The 22,843-nt window shown below is 43.7% G+C and overlaps 1 protein-coding gene across 1 annotated transcript in view; it reads right to left on the reverse strand.

Moving 5' to 3' along the window:
* Positions 1 to 22,843, reverse strand: part of LOC138249237 (high affinity choline transporter 1-like) — a 152,841-nt gene that overhangs the window by 32,977 nt on the left and 97,021 nt on the right. Inside the window, exon 5 of the mRNA XM_069203209.1 lies at positions 14,697 to 14,840. Within this exon, the coding sequence (XP_069059310.1) occupies positions 14,697 to 14,840 (144 nt within the window). The remainder of the gene's footprint in view (positions 1 to 14,696; positions 14,841 to 22,843) is intronic.

Here is a 22,843-nt window from a genome sequence, read left to right on the forward strand (position 1 = left end):
CCACACCTTTAGCTCTTCACCTACAAGGGAAGGGGCTAAGTTACAGGCTTCTTTGGGTTCAGGGTGCCTGTCTGCTGTATTAGAGTGGGGGGTTACTACATCTTGTAGTAAACACCCTTCTTCCACTCTTTCTTCTGTTAGCTGAGGAGCCACCCACTCAGACTTAACAGTTGCCTGACTAGCCAGGGCTTCTTGTGGGTCAGGATGGACTTTACCAGTGCCACTTTTGGAGGTCTCCCCTACTGGAGCAGACTCTACCTGGCTTGCTGGAACCTTGGCTAAAGGTTGTCCACCTTTCCTACACTGTTTTCGTTTCTTTTTCTTCTGGGGCCTACTTGCAGTTACTGCAGAGGCAGCACCTCCAGAATCCAGAAACCTCTGGGTAGTCATTTCCAAGGAGACAATCAAGGGGGAGGTCTGTATTGACTACAACCCTTCTCCAGCTAAAAGTCCCACCCACGTCTATGGGCACAAAAGCCACAGGCCTATCAGTGACCCTGTCTGGGCTAACTCTTACTCTGGCAGTCTCACCTGGGATGTACTGGTTTGAGACCACCAGCCTGTCATGCACAATAGTGTGACTGGCACAAGTGTCTCTTAGGGCAGTGGCTGGAATTCCATTCACCAGTAGGTGGTGGAAGTGTCTACTTCCCTCTGGAATCTCCAACTCACCTGTTGGGCCTTTCTTCCAGTTGAAGGCTATGAAGACCTCCTCATCTGAGGAGTCATCCCCAATGGCTACACTGGTCACCCCTGGGATTTTGCTAGGGGGTTTGTTTTTGGGACAAGAAGTGTCCTTGGTGTGGTGCCCCGTCTGTCTACAGTTTTGGCACCATGCCTTAGTGGCATCCCAGTTCTTACCCTGGTACCCACCTTTGTTTTGGGTTGTGTCTCGGGACCCACCCACCTGGTCTGGTTTTTGGGGGCCTACAGAGGACTCTTTTTCTTTATTTCTAGTGTCACCCACTTTCTCCTGGGGAGGCTTTGTAACCCCTTTCTTTTGGTCACCCCCAATGGAAGTTTTGGTTACCCTAGTCTTGACCCAGTGGTCTGCCTTCTTTCCCAATTCTTGGGGAGGAATTGGACCTAGGTCTATCAGATATTGATGCAACTTTTTATTGAAGCAGTTACTTAAAATGTGTTCTTTCATAAACAAATTATAAAGCCCAACATAGTCATGCACTTCATTTCCAGTTACCCAACCATCCAGTGTTTTCACTGAGTAGTCTACAAAATCAACCCAGGTCTGGCTCGAGGATTTTTGAGCCCCCCTGAACCTAATTCTATACTCCTCAGTGGAGAATCCAAAGCCCTCAATCAGGGTAGCCTTCATGAGGTCATAGGATTCTGCATCTTTTCCAGAGAGTGTGAAGAGTCTATCCCTACACTTTCCAGTGAACATTTCCCAAAGGAGAGCACCCCAGTGAGATCTGTTTACTTTTCTGGTTGCACAAGCCCTCTCAAAAGCTGTGAACCATTTGGTGATGTCATCACCATCTTCATATTTAGTTACAATCCCTTTTGGGATTTTCAACATGTCAGGAGAATCTCTGACCCTATTTATGTTGCTGCCACCATAGATGGGACCGAAACCCATCTCTTGTCTTTCCCTTTCTATGGCTGGGAGCTGTCTCTCTAAAGCCAATCTTTTGACCATCCTGGCTAACAGGAGGTCATCTTCACTGAGGCTATCCTCAGTGATTCCAGAGGTGCTAGACTCCCCTGTGAGAGGAGCAGCATCTCTGACTATCACATTTGGAGTCAAGGTTTGAGGAGCCCTGGCCTCCCTAACTAGGACTGGAGGTGGGAATTCCTCCAATTCACTAGCTTCCCCCTCTGGGAGGTCATCCTCAGAGGGGTTGTTCTTGGCAAACTCTGCCAAAAGCTCCTGGAGCTGTATTTTGGTAGGGTTTTAACCAGTTCTAATCTTTTTTGTTTTGCAGAGAGACCTTAACTCTGACATCCTAAGATTCAGGTAAGGGGTGACGTCGAGTTCCATCACATTCTCTTCTGCATTAGACATTATGTTTCTAAAAGTTGGAATCCTTTTTAAGAATCTAAAACTATCTCTAGAACTTAATTCAAACTTTTACAAAACTTTTAAACTCTAAAAGAAATGCTAACAGGGACTATCAGAAGGCCCTAGCAGGACTTTAAAAAATTTAGAAAAATAGCTCAAATTTCGAAAATCAGTTTCTAATGACAATTTTTGGAATTTAGTTGTGTGATCAGGTATTGGCTGAGTAGTCCAGCAAATACAAAGTCTTGTATCCCACCGCTGCCACCAATGTAGAAAGTTGGCTCTGTATATACTATTTCAAAGTAAGAAATAGCATGCACAGAGTCCAAGGGTTCCCCTTAGAGGTAAGATAGTGGCAAAAAGAGATAATTCTAATGCTCTATTTTGTGGTAGTGTGGTCGAGCAGTAGGCTTATCAGACGAGTAGTGTTAAGCATTTGTTGTCCACACACAGGCAATAAATGAGGAACACACACTCAGAGACAATTCCAGGCCAATAGGTTTTTGTATAGAAAAATATATTTTCTTAGTTTATTTTAAGAACCACAGGTTCAAGATTTACAAGTAATACTTCAAATGAAAGGTATTTCATGTAGGAACTTTAGGAACTTTGAATTAGCAAAATAGCATATACAGTTTTCACATAAATGACATATAGCTATTTTAAAACTAGACACAGTTCAATTTTCAACAGTTCCTGGGGGAGGTAAGTGTTTGTTAGTTTTTGCAGGTAAGTAAACCACCTACGGGGTTCAAGTTTGGGTCCAAGGTAGCCCACCGTTGGGGGTTCGGAGCAACCCCAAAGTTACCACACCAGCAGCTCAGGGCCGGTCAGGTGCAGAGGTCAAAACAGTGCCCAAAACACATAGGCTTCAATGGAGAAGGGGGTGCCCCGGTTCCAGTCTCCAGCAGGTAAGTACCCGCGTCTTCGGAGGGCAGACCAGGGGGGTTTTGTAGGGCACCGGGGGGGACACAAGTTCACACAAAAAGTACACCCTCAGCAGCACGGGGGCGGCCGGGTGCAGTGTGCAAACAGGCGTTGGGTTCGCAATAGGTTTCAATGGGAGACCAAGGGGTCTCTTCAGCGATGCAGGCAGGCAATGTGGGGGCTCCTCGGGGTAGCCACCACCTGGGCAAGGGAGAGGGCCACCTGGGGGTCGCTCCTGCACTGGAGGTCGGATCCTTCAGGTCCTGGGGGCTGCGGGTGCAGTGTCTTTACCAGGCGTCGGGTCTTTGAAGCAGGCAGTCGCGGTCAGGGGGAGCCTCGGGATTCCCTCTGCAGGCATCGCTGTGGGCGCTCAGGGGGGTCAACTCTGGCTACTCACGGTCTCGTAGTCGCCGGGGAGTCCTCCCTGTGGTGTTTGTTCTCCACAGTCGAGCCGGGGGCGTAGGGTGCAGAGTGCAAAGTCTCACGCTTCCAGCGGGAAACGTGCGTTGTTTCAAAGTTGCTTCTTTGCTGCAAAGTTGCAGTCTTTGGGGAACAGAGCCGCTGTCCTCGGGAGTTCTTGGTCCTTCTAGATGCAGGGTAGTCCTCTAATGCTTCAGAGGTTGCTGGACCCTGTGGAACGCGTCGCAGGAGCAGTGTCTTTAGAAGTGGGGAGACAGGCCGGTAGAGCTTGGGCCAAAGCAGTTGGTGTCTCCGTCTTCTCTGCAGGTTTTTCAGTTCAGCAGTCCTCTTCTTCTTAGGTTGCAGGAATCTATCTTGCTAGGTTCTGGGAGTCCCTAAATACTCATTTTAGGGGTGTGTTTAGGTCTGAGGGGTTAGTAGCCAATGACTACTAGCCCTGAGGGTGGCTACACCCTCTTTGTGCCTCCTCCCTGAGGGGAGGGGGGCACATCTCTAAAAGTCAGAGTCACCTCAGCTCAGGACACCTTAGGGGCTGTCCTGACTGGCCAGTGACTCCTCCTTGTTTTTCTCATTATCTCTCCTGGACTTGCCGCCAAAAGTGGGGGCTGTGTCCAGGGGACGGGCATCTCCACTAGCTGGAGTGCCCTGGGGCATTGTAACACGAAGCCTGAGCCTTTGAGGCTCACTGCTAGGTGTTACAGTTCCTGCAGGGGGGAGGTGTGAAGCACCTCCACCCAGAGCAGGCTTTGTTTCTGTCCTCAGAGAGCACAAAGGCTCTCACCACATGGGGCCAGAAACTCGTCTCTCAGCAGCAGGCTGGCGCAGACCAGTCAGTCCTGCACTGAACAATTGGGTAAAATACAGGGGGCATCTCTAAGATGCCCTCTGTGTGCATTTTTTAATAAATCCAACACTGGCATCAGTGTGGGTTTACTATTCTGAGAAGTTTCATACCAAACTTCCCAGTACTCAGTATAGCCATTATGGAGCTGTGGAGTTCGTTTTTGACAGACTCCCAGACCATATACTCTTATGGCTACCCTGCACTTACATTGTCTAAGGTTTTGCTTAGACACTGTAGGGGCATAGAGCTCATGCACCTGTGCCTTCACCTGTGGTATAGTGCACTCTTACTTAGGGCGGTAAGGCCTGCTAGAGGGGTGACTTACCTATGCCACAGGCAGTGTGAGGTTGGCATGGCACCCTGAGGGGAGTGCCATGTCGACTTAGTCATTTTCTCCCCACCAGCACACACAAGCTGGCAAGCAGTGTGTCTGTGCTGAGTGAGGGATCCCTAGGGTGGCATAAGACATGCTGCAGCCCTTAGAGACCTTCCCTGGCATCAGGGCCCTTGGTACCAGGGGTACCAGTTACAAGGGACTTACCTGGGTGCCAGGGTTGTGCCAATTGTGGAGACAATGGTACATTTTAGGTGAAAGGACACTGGTGCTGGGGCCTGGTTAGCAGGGTCCCAGCACACTTCTCAGCCAAGTCAGCATCAGTATCAGGCAAAAAGTGGGGGGTAATTGCAACAGGGAGCCATTTCCTTACAATCTACCAATCAAACCATGTTTTAGGGAGCGAGCATAAACACTTTAGCACTGGTTAGCAGTGGTAAAGGGCACAGAGTCCTAAGGCCAACGAAAACTACTTCAGAAAAAAGTGGAGGGAAATATGCAAATAGTTTGGGGGTGGCGCTGGGGAGAAGGCCATTTCCAACAAACATGAAATTACAGAGAGTGTCAAGGCCTGTCCTGTTTGCAGTACAGGTCTGTCCTGTTTGCTTGTTTACAGTACTGTCCTGTGCAATAATGACCCCTTTCAGTAATTCTCACATCACAGGGAGGTGTGAACCCTATTGATGTTATGGCTCACTATCTATGAACTAGTTGTATGCTTAGGTTGTCCAGAGTTCTATTAGAAGAAGCAGGAGCCTACCCCATAGTGTTTGTTATTCATAACCATGCATCCCAAGATCCCTCAAGATTTAAGATGTGATCTTGGAATCACGTGAATTGCAGAGGCTGTCTTAAGTCAGGCTCTAAATAATCACTGGTGTACGGCTTAGCTACGAGTATTCTGGACAGAGGGGAAGTGTCTCTTCTTTGGCATCTGAGGAGCCAGCATCCTGCACATCCTACAAAGTCAAATAGAATCAGGCGCCGCTCCCTGCAGTTTCCTTAAAAGTCAGCATCCGGTAATATTCAGTAGTACTCTTCGGGTGGCCTCTGAAAAGGGTTCACGAAGTTGTGATTTGCTTAAGACTATTCAGCAGTAATCATGGCAGTGATGAAATTCATGTGAATTAGGACAGTTCTTGTCTGACAGAAAGACAATGAATAAATTAAAAAAGAAAAAACGGCATAGAAGAAGTAAAAGACAGAGGGGGTCATTACGACCGCCAGGGCTAAAGTGGCGTCCGTACCGCCAACAGGCTGGTGGTACGGAGACCCATATTATGACCGCGGCGGTAGCACCGCGGTCGCACCGCCGGGGCCGGCGGTTTCCCAACGTTTTAGCCCCGGCGGTGATAATCCGCCAGGGCAGCGTTGCAAGCAGCGCTGCCCTGGGGATTATGACTCCCCTACCGCCAGCCTGTTTCTGCCGGTTTGCACCGCCAGGAAGAGGCTGGCGGTAAGGGGAGTCATGGGGCCCCTGGGGGCCCCTGCACTGCCCATGCCACTGGCATGGGCAGTGCAGGGGCCCCCTAACAGGGCCCCGTGCAGCTTTTCACTGTCTGCATAGCAGACAGTGAAAAGAGCGACTGGTACTACTGCACACGTCGCACGGCCGCAACACCGCCGGCTCCTATGTTGCGGCCGCATCCCCGCTGGGGATGTTGTAATGGGCACCGCAGGAGTGCGGCTACATTGTTGTAATGACCCGCAGAGATTCAATTACTTTGTTGCAATGACGTAATGCTACTTTACGTCATTGGATAAAAGAAATCATGTGTTTGCTTCACCATGTACCCCACTCCTCTAAATAGACCAAGGGGCATATGTAAGAGCCCCTAGCGCCACAGGAGCATCACTTCTAGTGATGCTCCGGTGACACTATGCACTGCGCCATGTTTACAAGGTGACGTTAAGCCAATTTATGTGGCTTAACGCCATCTTGTAAATACGGCCCCTTCACACATAGCACATTTTTATGGAAGGGGTGTGCAATGGGTGTTGCTGTGGGCGTGCCACAGCACACCAACACCCATTGCATTTTGACGCTGCCCCAGATTTACGAGTTCTCTTAAGCCTGAGCAAGCACCAAAATCAAAAGCCACCCGAGAGGTGGCATTAGAAGGGCGCAACGAGGACAAATGCTTTCATTTCTCCTCGTTTTTTGCTCTTTCTATGTGTACTGCATTATGGTGATTCGTCCTGCACATAAAAATTCTCCCCCTCAAAGCAGTCATCCTTACACAATGGTGCAAGTGTTGCTGCATTGGCATTGGCGCATGGCAAATTCAACGCCTACGCAAGGGGAAACACAGGGGTGCACTGTATTCTATTAAATATGGCGCATCCATGCTTTGTGAAAATGACAGTTATTTTCCCTTTTAAATCTTGCCCCTAGAATATAAAAAAGTGGGCAAATATAAGAGATCCCATGGGAAACTGAATAAGAGTCATTCGATTGGTAAGAAAAACAAGGAACAACTGAATAATGTGACCTATTGGTAAAAGTGTGGTAGAGGTCATTTTGGCATCCCATTGGATGGCAGAATGTAAGGGATTCCATTCCTGAGGTAGATGTAATGCTTGACATCATATTAGATTTCCAGTTTATGAGTGTTCTTCTGCCTCAGGCTGTGGAGAGATATGGATGTTCTTCAGTTGTGAGTGGATAGGATACTCCTAATAAAGAACCTACTCTTCATTTCTGAATTCTGCAAAATGCCTTGGGAGAAAAGAATTCTAAAATGTCTGAAGATTATATGCATAATATGTTCTGGCACTAAGGCCCATATTTATACTTTTTTAGCGCAGCATTTGCGTCATTTTTTGGGTGAAAAAGCAGCGCAAAGTTACAAAATACAATTGTATTTTGTAAGTTTGCAAGGCTTTTGCGTCAAAAAGCGGCGCAAATGCGGCAGTAAAAAGTATAAATATGGGCCTAAGGCCCATATTTATACTTTTTGACGCTAAACTGCGCTAACGCAGTTTAGCGTCAAAAAATTTTGCGCCGTCTAACGCCATTCTGAAGCGCCATGCGGGCGCCGTATTTATGGAATGGCGTTAGACGGCGCAATCAGACCGGCGCTGCCTGGTTTGCGTGGGAAAAAACCACGTAGACCAGACAGCGCCGGCGTAGGGGGAAAATGGCGTATGGGCGTCTTAAAATGGGGCAAGTCAGGTTACGTCGAAAAAATCGTCGTAACCCGACTTGCGCCATTTTTTTTCGACGCCCATCCCCCATCAACATGACTCCTATCATTGTAAAGATAGGAGTCATGCCCCCTTGCCCAATGGCCATGCCCAGGGGACTTCTGTCCCCTGGGCATGGTCATTGGGCATAGTGGCATGTAGGGGGGCACAAATCAGGCCCCCCTATGCCACAAAAAATTTAAAAAAAAATACTTACCTGAACTTACCTTAATGTCCATGGGATGGGTCCCTCCGTCCTTGGGTGTCCTCCTGGGGTGGGCAAGGGTGGCAGGGGGGGTCCCTGGGGGCAGGGGAGGGCACTCTGGGCTCATTTTGAGCCCACTTGTCCCTTAACGCCATGCCTGACCCAGGCGTTAAAAAGCGGCGCAAATGCGCCGTTTTTAGCCACGCCCACTCCCGGGCGTCTCTTTTGCCCGGGAGTATAAATACCACGTAAAGGCCTGGGAGTCATTTTTTAAGACGGGAACGCCTCCCTTGCATATCATTAACGCAAGGAAGGGGTTCACGCTAAAAAATGACGCACATTCCGGGAACTTTGGCGCTAGACGCCTCTAACGCCATAGTATAAATATGGCGTTAGTTGGCGTTAGTTTAGCGTCGAATTTGCGTCGAAAAAAACGACGCAAATTCGGCGCAAACGGAGTATAAATACGGGCCTAAGTTCTATAGCTTTTCCCCTTCGCGGGCTGCAGTGGCGAGCATTTGTGACAGGCATTCAGAAAACTAGAAGAGTTAGCTTTTTCGTGAAGACCTCAGAAGAAATAAGGATGCAACAATTTGCTTTCCACTCTTAAATTCCCCAAATCCCTTCCCTTCCCTTTACTTCATCCTCCAGCAACAAGTACATTAGAGAAATATCTCGTAGGTATCAACTACGTCCTATAGACATCCGTGATCAACAGAAGTGACGAGTCAGATTGGTGGAGTGCTGTTTCTGTCTTTTTTCCCATTTCTTTTCCCAGTTTTTATTACTGGGCTTAATTCCCCTGTGTCTGTGGTCACTTGTGGAGGTGGTGAAAGATGGAAAAATGCACCGCTCCCATTGGATTCTGAGCACAATGGCTGTCTTGACCATGTTGAGGAAACAACGACAGTCAGAATATAGTGTATTTTACAATTCTAGTACCTGCAACAAACTCATCATGCATCTCTTTCTGGGATGGGAGGGCTTTAGACTACTTGGGTCCATGCACGACTAAGATATGCAAAGCTCATCCTTTTTTTCTGCGCAACCGCTTTTCAGGTACTTCTGCACAACATGCAGCTCTGCTCCACTGTCTTCCATTCTCAGCTGCTCCAACCTTGTTTAATCTTGAAAATGATGTGCAAAGATGTCCACAGTAAAAGCAGCATAGGGCCCGGCTCATACATGATCAGTTCAATTTATTATGCAACTGTGAAAATGTTCCACTGACGCTGCGTTTAATTAGCAACTGCATTTCAAGCAGTTTTTCTAAACTAAATGGAAAAGTGCCGTACAAAGCTAAATCCATGTACAGAGTCATTATAATCAATATAAAAACTGCAAAACACATGGACACACTGGGACCTATTAGTTGCGATATCTTCATGCAAAGAAATATGCTCTGAAAGCAACCTCCACATATAAACTCAGTTGGACACTACCCATCACTGCAACACTCCTGTTTATACAGAGCAATACACGTACACCTAGTAGCCTGCGGTACACACGTATGACACATCCCTGCACATCTGGAACTGACGACAAATCAGACTCGCTAAGACGCACAAAGTATGAGAAAACTGCACAAAACATATGTCATTCTTCAGACTACCTTATTCACCAATCACAATGCAACCACTAATGCCAAGTTGTACTTGATCACCCACGAACTCCAAGAGGCCTGTCCTTTCTGGCTTCTCTCCATTTAATTCTCTCCACATCCTAATCTGAAACAATTAGGGCCCATGGAAGCTTCCATTGAGTAACAATTCAACCAGACACACACTCTTTGATTTCAAGCTGCACACATGTTACCTGCCATAAACAAAATAGGGGCTGTTGGAACACCCGAAAGTGCCACATATAACATAGCCAGGTTGACGTGGTTTGCCTAAAAGTGAGTAAAAGTGAGTTTCTGGAATGTTTTCCAGAAAAACGATCACTTGTGTACGATGAGGATTGTTATGACCTTGAGATTTAGGGTAGAGCTCTGGTGTCTAGATTGCCGGAGTGTAGAGGGTGTCAGGGATAGTGGTCTCCTTAGAAGTGCAGTGAAACACTTGGCTTTCAACAAGGCCTGCACTTTCATTTTCCTGGAGTTGCTGCTGTCAGGTGTGAGGGCTTAATTCCTTATTGTGCCAGTGTATTTTGTCTCAACCAGTGGCGACTCCTAGCCTTACCTCCTCCTGACCACCACCTCCTGAAGGCAAATAGTGTGGGTGACCTGTCTCAGAATTGATACACAAAGCGGCAGAACCACTTTGATCCAGTCCAATGGCTACGTTTTTGAAACACACAAATGCTGCCTGAAAGATTAATATATGAGAAAGACTGATACTCCAGATCAGTGTTCCAGGACTTCTAAACGATCACTGTAGGTGACACCTAACAAGGTACAGGAGAATCATCTGGGTTCCAGGGCTGGGGGCTTTGACAACCAACTTCGCTGTCAGGTGAAGGGACATCAATCTGCAACGATCTTCTGCAAGAGCTTTAGGGTCTCTCTTAGAAAGAAGTCCGCCTTGCCTGCTGAGAGAGAGGTGCTAGAGGTCTCCCTGCAGGAAGGGTCTGAATATATGATAAACCCAGCCACAGCTGCCTGGTGGAATAGCTGTCAAGACAAGCAGACTGACCCAAGTAACTGAAGTAATAACTGTACCACAAGTGAAGCGGTTGAGCAACACTACAAGGAGACTGGCGAGCCCCTTTCACATTGCGTGTGTCCCTGGTCACCCCCAACCGGGCCTTGAGGTTTCCCGGGAATGAGAGGTTGTATGACACTATATTGAGGAAAACAATATTGAACTCCACAAATACAGCAAAAAAATCAATTACCGTTATATTGTGATCCTATACATAAAAAGAGAGGAAACCATAATGTTGGATACAAAAATATTGGCATCAAAAGTATTCAAAATAGACAAACATCATAAACAAAAATTTATAAACACAAATTATCATCATCACAATAAAAACATACTAGACATAATTAAAATATTGCTAACTAAAATATCAACAAAATATTCTTATTCAAGCAATTAAAAAATTAAAACTAAGCAACTGTAAATATATAACATTACCACACATTTTCAGCACAATTTATAAATATATAGAAAATACAATACCAGTAATATACATAATAATATAAATATTTATTTAAATACATTGCTATACATAATAGGGAAATAAACAATAAACCATCAGATAAAACGATAACACAGTTATTAAATATAACAACAAAACTATGTGTATGTATATATATATATATATATATATATATATATATATATATATATATACACACATACTCATATATATATATATATATATATATATACACACATATATATATATATATATATATATATATATATATATATATATATATATATGATACATTTAGAACTTAAAAATACAAAACTGATAGAACACAGCCAAACAATAATTACCGTTCGCTAATAAGGTTAAAATAATTTTTTTTAAAAATAAGTCAATCAATAACATTAAACTTTAAAACAGTTAACCACTTACAATAATTTATTAATTAAAATACAGTATAAATTGTTGAAAGTGTTGAACTTTGGTGAGGGTAGATTTACTATTGTAACTCTATCAATGCGCAGTTGCCTGACTACCTAAGCTGAACTTTGCTGAGCTGAAGATGTCACAGCCCTATGGGTGTGACCACCTCACCCTGGCAAAGCACTGGCATGCCCTCCCCATCATGCTTATGGGAGTATCACTGATAGCCTCAGACCTTGGCACTTCAGTTTTATACCCTGCAGTGCACAGGGCAAGTATCCATCAGTAACGCTTGTCACCGTGTGTGATGGAGTCATCAGTCTCATTGAGCACATTCCACACTGTGACAAGCAAGGGACTGATGCCTACTCTCATTGGATGACCTTGTTATGGGTCAGCCGGCAGCCCCAATTGTTAGGAACCACCAAGGCTTCGCACCTGTGAGCTGAGATTACCACTGCAGCCTGGTAAGTTTGAATTTTGTTTTAATGTTTGGTGCATCTGTGTGTGTATATGTATGAATGTATCTGTATTTGTGAGTGTGTGCTGTGAAAGGGAATGTTTGTGTGTGTCTGTGTGTGTGTGTGTATGTGCTTATGAATGGAGGGCTAATGTGTGCACACGTGTGAATGCATGGGTGTGAGTGACAGTGCATGTATGCCTGTGTGGCACATCTGCCCCCTCACTCGAATTACCAGACACCACTGCACTCTATTCAAGGTCACATTTAAGAAAAGAGTTGGCTTTGAAAGGGTTTCATTCACTACTCCCAAACTAAACAATAAATATAAAATACCTAAACTTTATCAAATATTTGATAACTTCCCATTGACTACAAAACATATAAATAATAATAATATACATAAATATATCAAAGCAATTACAAAAATTACAATGATTGTAAGATTAATTAAACTATAGTAAAAAATAACTTACATAAACACATCCAATATACAAATTACTATAAATTATTTACTTTGCAAAATGTTAACATGTGTATACAAATAAAAAATGTTTTTAATAAAACATACAAAAACTTTAATTTTGATTAGCAAACAATAATGAAAAATAGTAAATTAAATAGTCATTTTAATAAATATCGAAATACAATCTCACAAATGTGTATAAAAAATTAAAAGTGATATCTAAGAAATATCTTTAGTGAACCAATACATTTTTTACAAAACTATAAGTTGGAATCTCATAATAAAATTTAAAAACATCTGCAATTTTTGTAAAAAAGGTAAAAAAGAATGTTGTCATATATGTAACAAGTATATTTACAAATGGTATTTAAAATCAAATAAATCATTTTAATTAAAAATATTTTTCACAAACTCCCCACTCAGTCTCACAATAAACCAGGGATCCCACTCTTAAAACCTTTCCAATATTAAAACAACACACCAAAAGTGTATACAAATTGTAATATTACATCAATAAAAACTACATCGTAAACTACATACATTTTAAAAACATTATAAATAAATAGTTCTCCCCACCCTATTCCACTGTAACCAACAGCCCACTACAATTTTAAACTATTTAAAAAAAAAAAGAAATATAAAATAACAACAAAACCATAGCATAAAACAATGACATTTAACACATCTAGTGATTTTTTAAACAACATTATTAACTAAGCACTTACAAACAATATTCTGACCTGTAATATTTAAGTCAACAATACCCTTCACATCACAATACTATTGGCATGAAAATTGCCCCACATTATTTTGAATTCAATATTTTAGTGGAATACCCACCTGGGAGATTTCAGTAAGTTTGTAAGCTGGTTGTCAGAGACTTACAATCGCATGGACTCACCCATGATTATCCTGAGTGCTGGTGCGTCCGCAAGGTGTCATGTGCCAAAAAAACTAAAAAGCAGATTGGTGCTTGCTGCTATGGTCTGAACTGGGCCCATTGCCCTGTGCTAATAACCATACCCGGTGATCTTTAACCCCCATCAATGAGTCTCTAGGGATCCTAAAGCATGGACTTTGGGGCATTTTTATTCCTCTTCTGAATTCCTGACTCATCTTTACCCCCGGGTTCACTTGGGCTTCAAGAAACTAGACTGCTCAACAGCCCAAATGTGACCTATCTTCATCTATCAAAACCCTCCATGATAAGGTGGGGGTGGACAACACAGTACTCACTGCAACCGCACTCAATGGCATGGCTCCAGAACGGAATCACAGTTATATAGAGCCCAGGTGTGCATGTTCTTGCAGAGAGCAAGCACATTGTGGTGCCATGGAACTATTTCAAGGGCCAGTACAGAAATGAATCTCACTAAATATCAGAGAGTCGGCACCTGTCTAGAATTTCCATATCCTGTTGGTTATTCCTGTGGCCATTAGAGTTACCGTAGTTGTTGAATGCTTGCATGTCACATGATATACTTGTGAAGTAGTCTTTTCTTGTTAAAGTAAAAGAGTTGGCTAGATAATCTAAAATTAAATTATTTTATTTGAAATGAGTTTCTAGCTGTATGTAGCTGTAGTTACATCCACTCCAACTTCCTGAATAAACGTTTGACTGTTCATTTCACTACCTTGGAGGTCAAGTGTTAGAAAGGTTTTCTTGTTGCTTAGTTATCAGTTTACCCAGTAGAACGACCCCAGGACATAAGTGGTAAATGGACTCCATTACGTTGATTGAGGCCCAATAGCCCAAGCGTGCTCCAGGAAAGTCAATCCAGTTCCTACAGGGACCTCCTCTCCATATTGTTAATTCTGCCAAGTGTAGCTATTCCATCTAGGTGATGTTTCAGTATGTTAAGAAAGGCATGTATTTGGATTGCCAGGTGCTGATACCTACATGACATACAATTAAACACAAGCTCTAGTAGAAACCACACTCCACAATGTCAATACTCCTATAAATGTGTTTTGAAGTCCTGCATGTGTTTATTCAAAATGAGGTTGACAGTATAAATAGAGAACATAAAATACAGGGTCATGGTCAGATTACATCCTTCTATGTATTATACCTTTAAATATCAATTAAGGGATGAGCAGTAATTTTTAAATATCCTGTCCACTTCCTCAAGATCTAATCACACATGTAAATCAATAGTTACACAATAGTTACCAATGTAGAAGAAAATCATTTGCATAAAGAGGCAGTTCCTGAGGCCAGAAAATAACAGCCAAAAGGATTAACTTAAAATTAAAATAACAATCATACAAATCAGTTCAAATGATAATCACAATGAGGAACATTATCTTACCAGATATACTAGGTCATCCAGCCATCTTGCAATATATTCAGGGTCCAGCTTACCGATCCAAGGAGCTTGATACAACTCATGAATGGCAGTGTAAACAATATTTTCAGTTGCTGGATTCATCAGGGCAAATGGCACACACGTCCACTGCATTTAAAGTACACAAAGTGATGTAGTAAATGTACAAATAGAACACTGTACTGTAAATCAAAGAGACAGTGAAGCACTGAGAAGGACTTACGGTAGGTGGATACTGGGAAGATGAAAGAGTGTGGAAAGGGGAAATTCCTATTGATAGTAAAAGTATATGTTGGTTCCAGTAAACAATTATATTTTGTCAAGGTTTTGAGATGTTTCCAAGAATATATCTAGGTATATTTACTCTTTTGGTTAAGACAATTAACCTATTTTAGTTCAGGTTTTGGTAGTTACTCAATGAAGCACATTACATGGTAACAACATATATCATGATAAAAATTGAGAATCCCTTTATTCATTGACATTATCTCTTCATAGTAAATGGTGAAAGGAGACAGATTAGTGTCTTTGGGAATTTGTTCAGGCTTTGGATTTCATACATTTTCTATGCAGCAACACTTGGGCAAGAATGAGCAGACATCTTGATTTCTTAATTTCTGAACATATAGATTAGGTGCTGAGAGGCACTGTTGGTTGTTTACCACAGAATTTAGGGCCTCACTAGGAGTTCAGCGTTCCATGGACCCACGCAACTGTGGCTGTCAGACTGCTAGTTTAAGAGTTTGGTGGTCGGACCGCCAAAAGATCATCAGCGGTCGCCAGCCCCATCATAGTCAGTTGGACGGAGACCACGGGGCTCCTGAACGCGGCAGTCAATGTTGGAGATCCCGGCATTGGGACCGCCATGGCCATTACAACCTACCAGACTACCAAGCTTTCAATGGTGACCCCACCGACATAGACAGCTTTGTGGTCAGGCAGGGAAAGGGACAAAAATGAGAGACCCCAGGGGGTGTGGCCCCATGAAGGGGGCGGGTGGGACCCATGTGGTCCCCCCAAAAGATTTGGGAGCACACTGTGTCCCATGCATGGCATGGTGCATGAGCACAGGCCATCTGCCCCTACCTCTGCTCGCCAGTCGCACCAGCTCCTTGGGGAACTTGTAATCCGGCTGTCCTAGGTCAGTTTGCATGGCACCATTCAAAGGATCGCCACAAAACTCATTATGAGGCCCTTTATGAGGATTTAACACGATTCTCCAATCAGTGCAGTACGGAAATGACACTGCACAAAAATATAGCACACTCTGCTGTCTTGAAGTTGGGCCTGGGCAAAGTTACATAAAATGGACTCATGAATATTTGTTGATATAGACGACTTCCATACATACCATGGTTTGACAAATTTAGAAACAAAATACAGTCTTGTGGAGGTGGTTGCCTCAGGACTTGACAATTTCAAAGAAATCCTTTCTTGCCCCTTCTGAGCCACAAACCAGAATTTCAAAATAATCCAATAAATTCAAAAAAAAAAAGATTGCCCGAATGTGCAGGTTTTTCAGAATTATTCTGAAATGTACCACCCACGTGGGCATAAGCTGATTTACACTGGCCAAACGTTTTTTTTTTTTTACCACATCAGTTAGGTCTAATTACCATTGCCATGCATCAAGACCAAGGGGCATATTTCTGAGCCCCTTGCGCTACAGTTGAGTACATTTTTGTGATGCAACTGGTGGCCAATGTTTGAAATCATATCTATGAGGCCACGCAAAGTCACTTGCATGGCTTAGAATGGCAGAATAGATATGGAGTAAGGCAAGGCAGCACAAATTGCTGCGTTGCCCTACTCTGCACATGGGAGGCATTCTATGGACATTGCTGTGGGTGTTCCTATGCAATGCCCATGGATCTTGACGCATCCCCAGATGTACAAGGACTTGTGAACCTGGCAATGTGCCAAAATCTTACACCTCCCCAGGGGAGGCATACAGAGGACAAATATGTTTATTTCTCCTTGTTTATTCCTCTTTCTATGTGTGCTGTATTCTGTAGCACACATAGAAATAGGAAAAAGCCTTCCAGGATTTTTCTTGTGCATACAACACAGACACCTTTGCACCACATAACCTGGAGTTGTCGCTAGACAGCCCACTATGCACCAGCACAGGGGGAAAAGGACAGAAATGTGGCTTATGCTGTAGCTATAGCACATTCCTACCCTTTCCTTTTGACGCAGGGCAGTGCAGCAAGGTGACTTGCTGTGCTGCTTTGTGCTAAAAGTCCATAAATATGTGCCTAAAAGTAGCAGGATTGATAACTCACCAACCTAGGTAATGGTATTTGCTAAAAAAACATCTACGGGCCTGATTACGAGGCTGGCTATGCTGTGGCATAGAGTGAAGTGTGGCAATTGAAAAAGGTGTAGCGTGAAACTGTGTGAACAGATGTAGATGTAATTTGGTACGAAAATACATTATTAGGTGTAAATGATCATTTTGGCAGTATATTTGAATAGTGTAAGTAGTGTTTAAGCTTTAGGTTTTTCAATACTTAGGGCCTCAACACAAGTTTGGTGGTCTGACTGCTCGACCGCCATGGTGGCGGTCCTTCAAACAGCGCCAGGCTGATGGCTCCAAGACCATCTAATTACGAGTTCCCCATAGAGCTGGGGTGACTGGCGGGGGAGGCAGGAGGCAGTATAATGGAGCTACTGCCGCACATGCATCCTTACCTGTCAGCATGATGGGCAGACTGTGCAGACCATATCGTGCAAGAGACACAGTGCGCTCCCGAACCCTACATTTTTTTAAGGGCCCAGATTGGCCCCCACATTAGCCTCCAAGGGATTGCACCTCCTGGGACCCCCTGTTTTGGGGCCCTTAACTATCTTACATGGCAGTGAGATAGCCATTAAAAGCTTGGCCGTCCTGCAGGTCGTAATGGCCATGGTGGTCCCAATGCCGGGATCTCCAACATTGGCCACCATGGTCAGGACCGGTCCCCACTGCACTGGCTATGGCAGTGCCAGTGGTCCACTGGTGGTCCTCTGGCGGTCTGACTGCCAAACTCGGAATCCAGCAGTCCGACTGCCAAAGTTGTGGCAGTCAGACTACCACCACCACCGCCAAACTCGTATTGAGGCCCTTAGTTATGTATCATTTCATGGTATACCATGGTAAGTTGCGGTATACCGTGGTATATGCACATGATAAGGCAGTATGTAATTGGCTAATGGCTGTGTGTACCAAACGTAAAGTACAGCCCTCTAGTTTTCAGCAGAGTTTGGCTGTGTTCTGAATTTCACTGAATTCTGGGTTATGGTGTTAGGTATTGGTAAGTAATAGGTTTTATTGCTGCACCCTGCCTATTACTACTTAAAGTGTTAATAGGTAGAGATAATAATTTACCATTTTCTATATATTTTATAGCTGTTTAGGGAGAACTGCCCATTTTTAAAAAAACGTTTAAGGAGCATGGTTATTTTTAGGTATTACTGCAGTACTGCATAGACTTTTATGTAAATACTTAAATGTGTTCAAAATAGAAAATCCACAGTGCTACCCTATATTTGTAAAATATGGATTAGTACATTGTGTTTTTAATTTTTTTACATATTTGTTTCAAATTATTTTAGGCACCACAGTACTTCTGAGGTAGTAATGTGGTACTCTGTACATTTTTGTTAAATATATATAAATATAAATATTTTTCCCTACCTCTTACCATTTTAATAAAGTGGTAACAGGTAGGGAAAAATATCAAACCTAATACGTACCTTATTCAACTGCAAAACACAGAACACAGCCAAAGTGTTACTAAAAACTACATGACTGTCTAACTTTTGTAATGGCAGTCATTAGCAAATCACTACGTACTGTATTACTTCCATGAAACGCTGTGAAAAACTGCATAGTTTTGTGAACATACTGCAACTACAATCATCATTAATATTTAAATGCCTTAGAATTTAAAAAATCCTTACCCTCTTACTCTATTTACCTGAACTACCCAAAAGGATAATCTGGGTGCAATAATGTGTAATCCTGTAAAATTATGTGTAAATCTGTTCATCTGTTTCATGCTACGCAAGATACAAAAGTCTATGGAAAATGAATTTGTGGAAAAACACATGTTTGGGACCTCCACTTGTATCTATCCACCCCTTGACCAATCACTGCAAAATTTTGCATCCTCGGCCAATGTAGAAAAGGCAATATGTCTGAAACGTTTTGTGGCGATTCATCAAACAGAGGCAAAGTTATTAGTGACCAAAATTCTGAAGAATTCCTATACGTAGGAATCCTAACTACAGAGTGGCTGCATAGTGTACATAGAGTAGTGCATATTGTCATATATTCTTAGACATTGGGCTTTCAGTCAGACCTCCTCATCCGGTGGTATGTAGTTATGCCATTCACATTTTCTTTTACCCACTACAGCATACAGCAGAGGGCAATGAGTCAATCCACTTTAGCCACTGGCTAACTTCACTGTGAGTGACTGCATTTTGCTCTTTACAAATGCACACATCCACCCACAAAGTAGTTCCCTTCAGTGCTATTATCACAGTGTGGTAATTTTGATACAATAATTTTTTCTTTTAGCCAGTGTTTTTTCTTGTTTCTTGTAACATTTGTTTACATACGGATCAGAATTTAGTCTTGAACTCGTTATGAGAGCCCATAGTGTATGTACTCTTCCAGGGTGAAATTTCTACCAAAATAGAGCTGAATCTTCCAAGTGTTCCTAGATGTTGTGAATATATGTTCGCTGTTGTATAGTTATGAACATTGTGCCTACAATGATGCAACTCAAAATCACAGGATGTTGAGCCAATGCCGGGACTCAAAGCCAATTCCTCAGTTCTGAAGTCAGCAGCTCTGCCCCTCAGGCACATCTCTCCACCTATCAATGATCATTGTTCACTGTTTCCAGTAGGTAGTTACTTTCTTTTGCTCAAGGTAGTATTATATTATTGCCTGTCCAAATTGATTTCAGAGATTGGCTCAGTCAATCAGACATTTTAGAACAGTGGTTCCCAACCTTTTGACTTCTGTGGACCACCATTTTATCATTACTGGAAACCGTGGACCCCAGTGAATCATTATTGAAATCCAGGGAGCCCCACTGAGTCTTTACTGAAAGCCAGGAATTCAGCTTAAACATTGTTGATGATTTGAAATGCAAAACAATGCACAGAAATACAGAAACAAGCAATTGTCAAAATATAAATAAAGAAAATAATACAATTAATTTGAATAGGAAGATTGGAGCTTTTCTAAATTCAATGGGAGCCACACATGGTCCACACATGATCCATACTATATTCTATTTGATGCACCTGCACTGATCCCAATAATCAATCTGAAGATACTAATGTAATTTTTACCCTCCAATTTCAAATTCCCTTGAAATGTACAGTACATTTTTGTACACTTAGCCACTTTATTTATATACACTTTATTAATCTGTTAATATTATTCAATTTTCAAAGCAGTTGAGAACTCCCTGAGGAGGATTTGCGGACCACAGGCTGGGAACCACTGGTTTAAAATGCAGGCATTGCCTGCATTGCAAATTTAGTCAAAGTGCTGCAGAGACGTGAAGCAAGATGGTGTTAAAGATGAATGAAAGAATTTCATTCATAACATAGGGTCTGGTTATGAGTGTGGCGGTCTTGAGACTTCAGACAGTCCAACCGCCACTTTAAAACCCTGGGGGTCAGACCGCCAGCACCTCCAGGATCCATGACCCCGCCGGCCTGCAGTGGCGGAGATCATAATCCGCATTGCGGCCCTGCAGATTACAACCTTGTTCTCAGCCAGCCTTTTCATGATGGTTTTAACGCCATGTAAAGGCTGGCAGAGAACAGGTGTAGGGGCCACACAGGGGCCACTGCACTGCCCATGCACTTGGAATGGGCAGTGCAGGGGCCCCCCTGCCCAACACTGTCACAATGTTCACTGTCTGAATTGCACCGTCATGCCGACTGCCTCCCCCCAGGTCGTATTATGATGGTCCTGCAGGGCTGTATGCTGGGAACATCGTATTACGACATTCCCGCCGACAGGAATAGTGCTATGGCATTGGTCTCAGCTTCCCTAAGGGAGCGGAGGCCAATACCATACCACACCAGCACCCCCGGAATATGCACTGTCTCCAAAGCAGACAGTGCACATTCCGAGTGTGCTGGGCAAGGGGGCCCCTGCACTGCCCATCTCATGGGCAGTGCAGGGGCCCCCTGTGACCCCAGCACTATTTTTCTGCTAGCCTTTCCATGGCAGAGTCCCCATCATGGAAAGGCTTGCGGAAACAGAGTTGTGATCAGCACGGCGGCGCTGAGGTCATCGCCAGTGTGGCGAACCACGAGTCAGCCCATCAGGGAACCTTGTTCCTGGCGGTGACGGCAGTCCGACCGCCAGGGTTGTAATCTGGCGGTCAGATTGCCTGGAGTGCAGCAGTCCGACCGTCACCGATTGGTTGGCGGTCTCAAGACTGGCAACCATGAAATGGGGGCCTGACTGTTGTGTTGTGTAATATAGTTGGCCTAACTTCAGTTTGTGTAGCGTATGTCCTTATTCTAGGTAATGTGGGTGTTTTTACTTTGTTTCTTATGCAATGTTTAGATATTTGTAATGTTTGTGGGATGTATGTTCTGTGAGAGTGGATATGTTGTTTTTTATTGCATTGTATTGGATGTTTCCCATTTATGGATTTTTTTAACAGAAATGATGTGGGTTCTGTTTAAACCAACATTAGTTTCCATTTCCTTTGGTTTTCCTGGTTTTCTGGAAGAGTTTGTATCTACGTTTTGACTGTTTGTTATGGTTTCCTTGAAGCACTGGTTATTCTGTATGAATTATTGCTTTCGTTATATTTTGGAGAGTTTTTTTTAAATGTGTTTGGATTTATTTTTGACAATTGTTGTGCATTTAGTTGTTTTCCAGTGATGGTAGGGCAAGGACATAAGCTGCAGAACTGTAAGTACAACTATTGTATTTTAATTTGCGGTGGTTAATGCTATTTTTACAAAAGGGATATTGTATATAAGTGACCTTTTGCCATGTATTTTGTTTATATTTGCTAGTTTATGTGCTATGATTTTGATGGTTAATTTTTAAAACTTTATTTTGTGAGGTAATTTTGAGTAAATGTTGGATTATAATTTTATCGCTCTAGGTCCTCGTTACGAGCGTGGCAGTTTTCAGACTGTCACACTTGCGGTGGCGGTCAAGACCGCTGCTGTTGTGGCAGTCCAACTGCCACATTAAAACCCTGGCGGTCAGACCTCCGGGAAACCACCAGCACCGCCGCAATGGTGAACATCGTAATACATTTTAAAGCAGCGCTGCCCTGCGAACTACAACCTTGTTCCCCACCAGCCTTTTCATAGCGGTAACACTGCCAAGAAAAGGCTGGCGGAGAACAGGTGCAGGGGACTACAGGGGGGGCCCTGCCCAGCACCATCATAATGTTCACTGACTACTTTGCAGACAGTGAACATTGTGAGTTTGCTGGTGCACCCTGCAGGCTACAAAATTGCTGCCGGCTTTATTACGAGCTGGAGACAATGCTGTAGCCTGTTTCCCGCTTGGCCGGCAGCTGACCTAGCGGGAAACCATTAATAACTCTGGCAGGGTGGTTGCCATGAAGGTGCGGGCCACCCTGTCAGGAGTCTGGCGGACGGGCTTCCTCGTTCACCAAACTCTTAATTAGGCCCTAAATGTGTAATATTTAATTTGTCAGCCAGGCGGTGCCGAGTTCAGGCTTGCACTGGCTGAATACAACTCAGGCCATCATCACCACATTGGGAGCATGCTCCTGACAGAATTGACGGTCTTTAGGTGGGTCCACCTAGCCAGGGTTATAATGTGGCATTCGGACCACCTGGAATGCGGCGATCCGACCGTCACCACAAGTGTGGCCGTCGTCTGACCACCACACTTGTAATGAGGGCCAAAATCTGCAATTGTAAAAAATCTTTGAGAGTTCCTTGAACTTTGAATTGCCCCATAGTATGGGTGATTAGAAATTTTGCGTTACTCTTGTGATGCATAGTTACTGAAAATTGCACGATTAAGCCTGTTCTAATATCTAAAGTAATTCAGGGGAATAATGCCTAACACAAAAGCACAGGAACAGAGTGTGAGTGGCCACTGCTGTTCAGAG

Source organism: Pleurodeles waltl, chromosome 8 (assembly GCF_031143425.1).
Source record: "Pleurodeles waltl isolate 20211129_DDA chromosome 8, aPleWal1.hap1.20221129, whole genome shotgun sequence".
Classification (NCBI taxonomy): Eukaryota; Metazoa; Chordata; class Amphibia; order Caudata; family Salamandridae; genus Pleurodeles; species Pleurodeles waltl.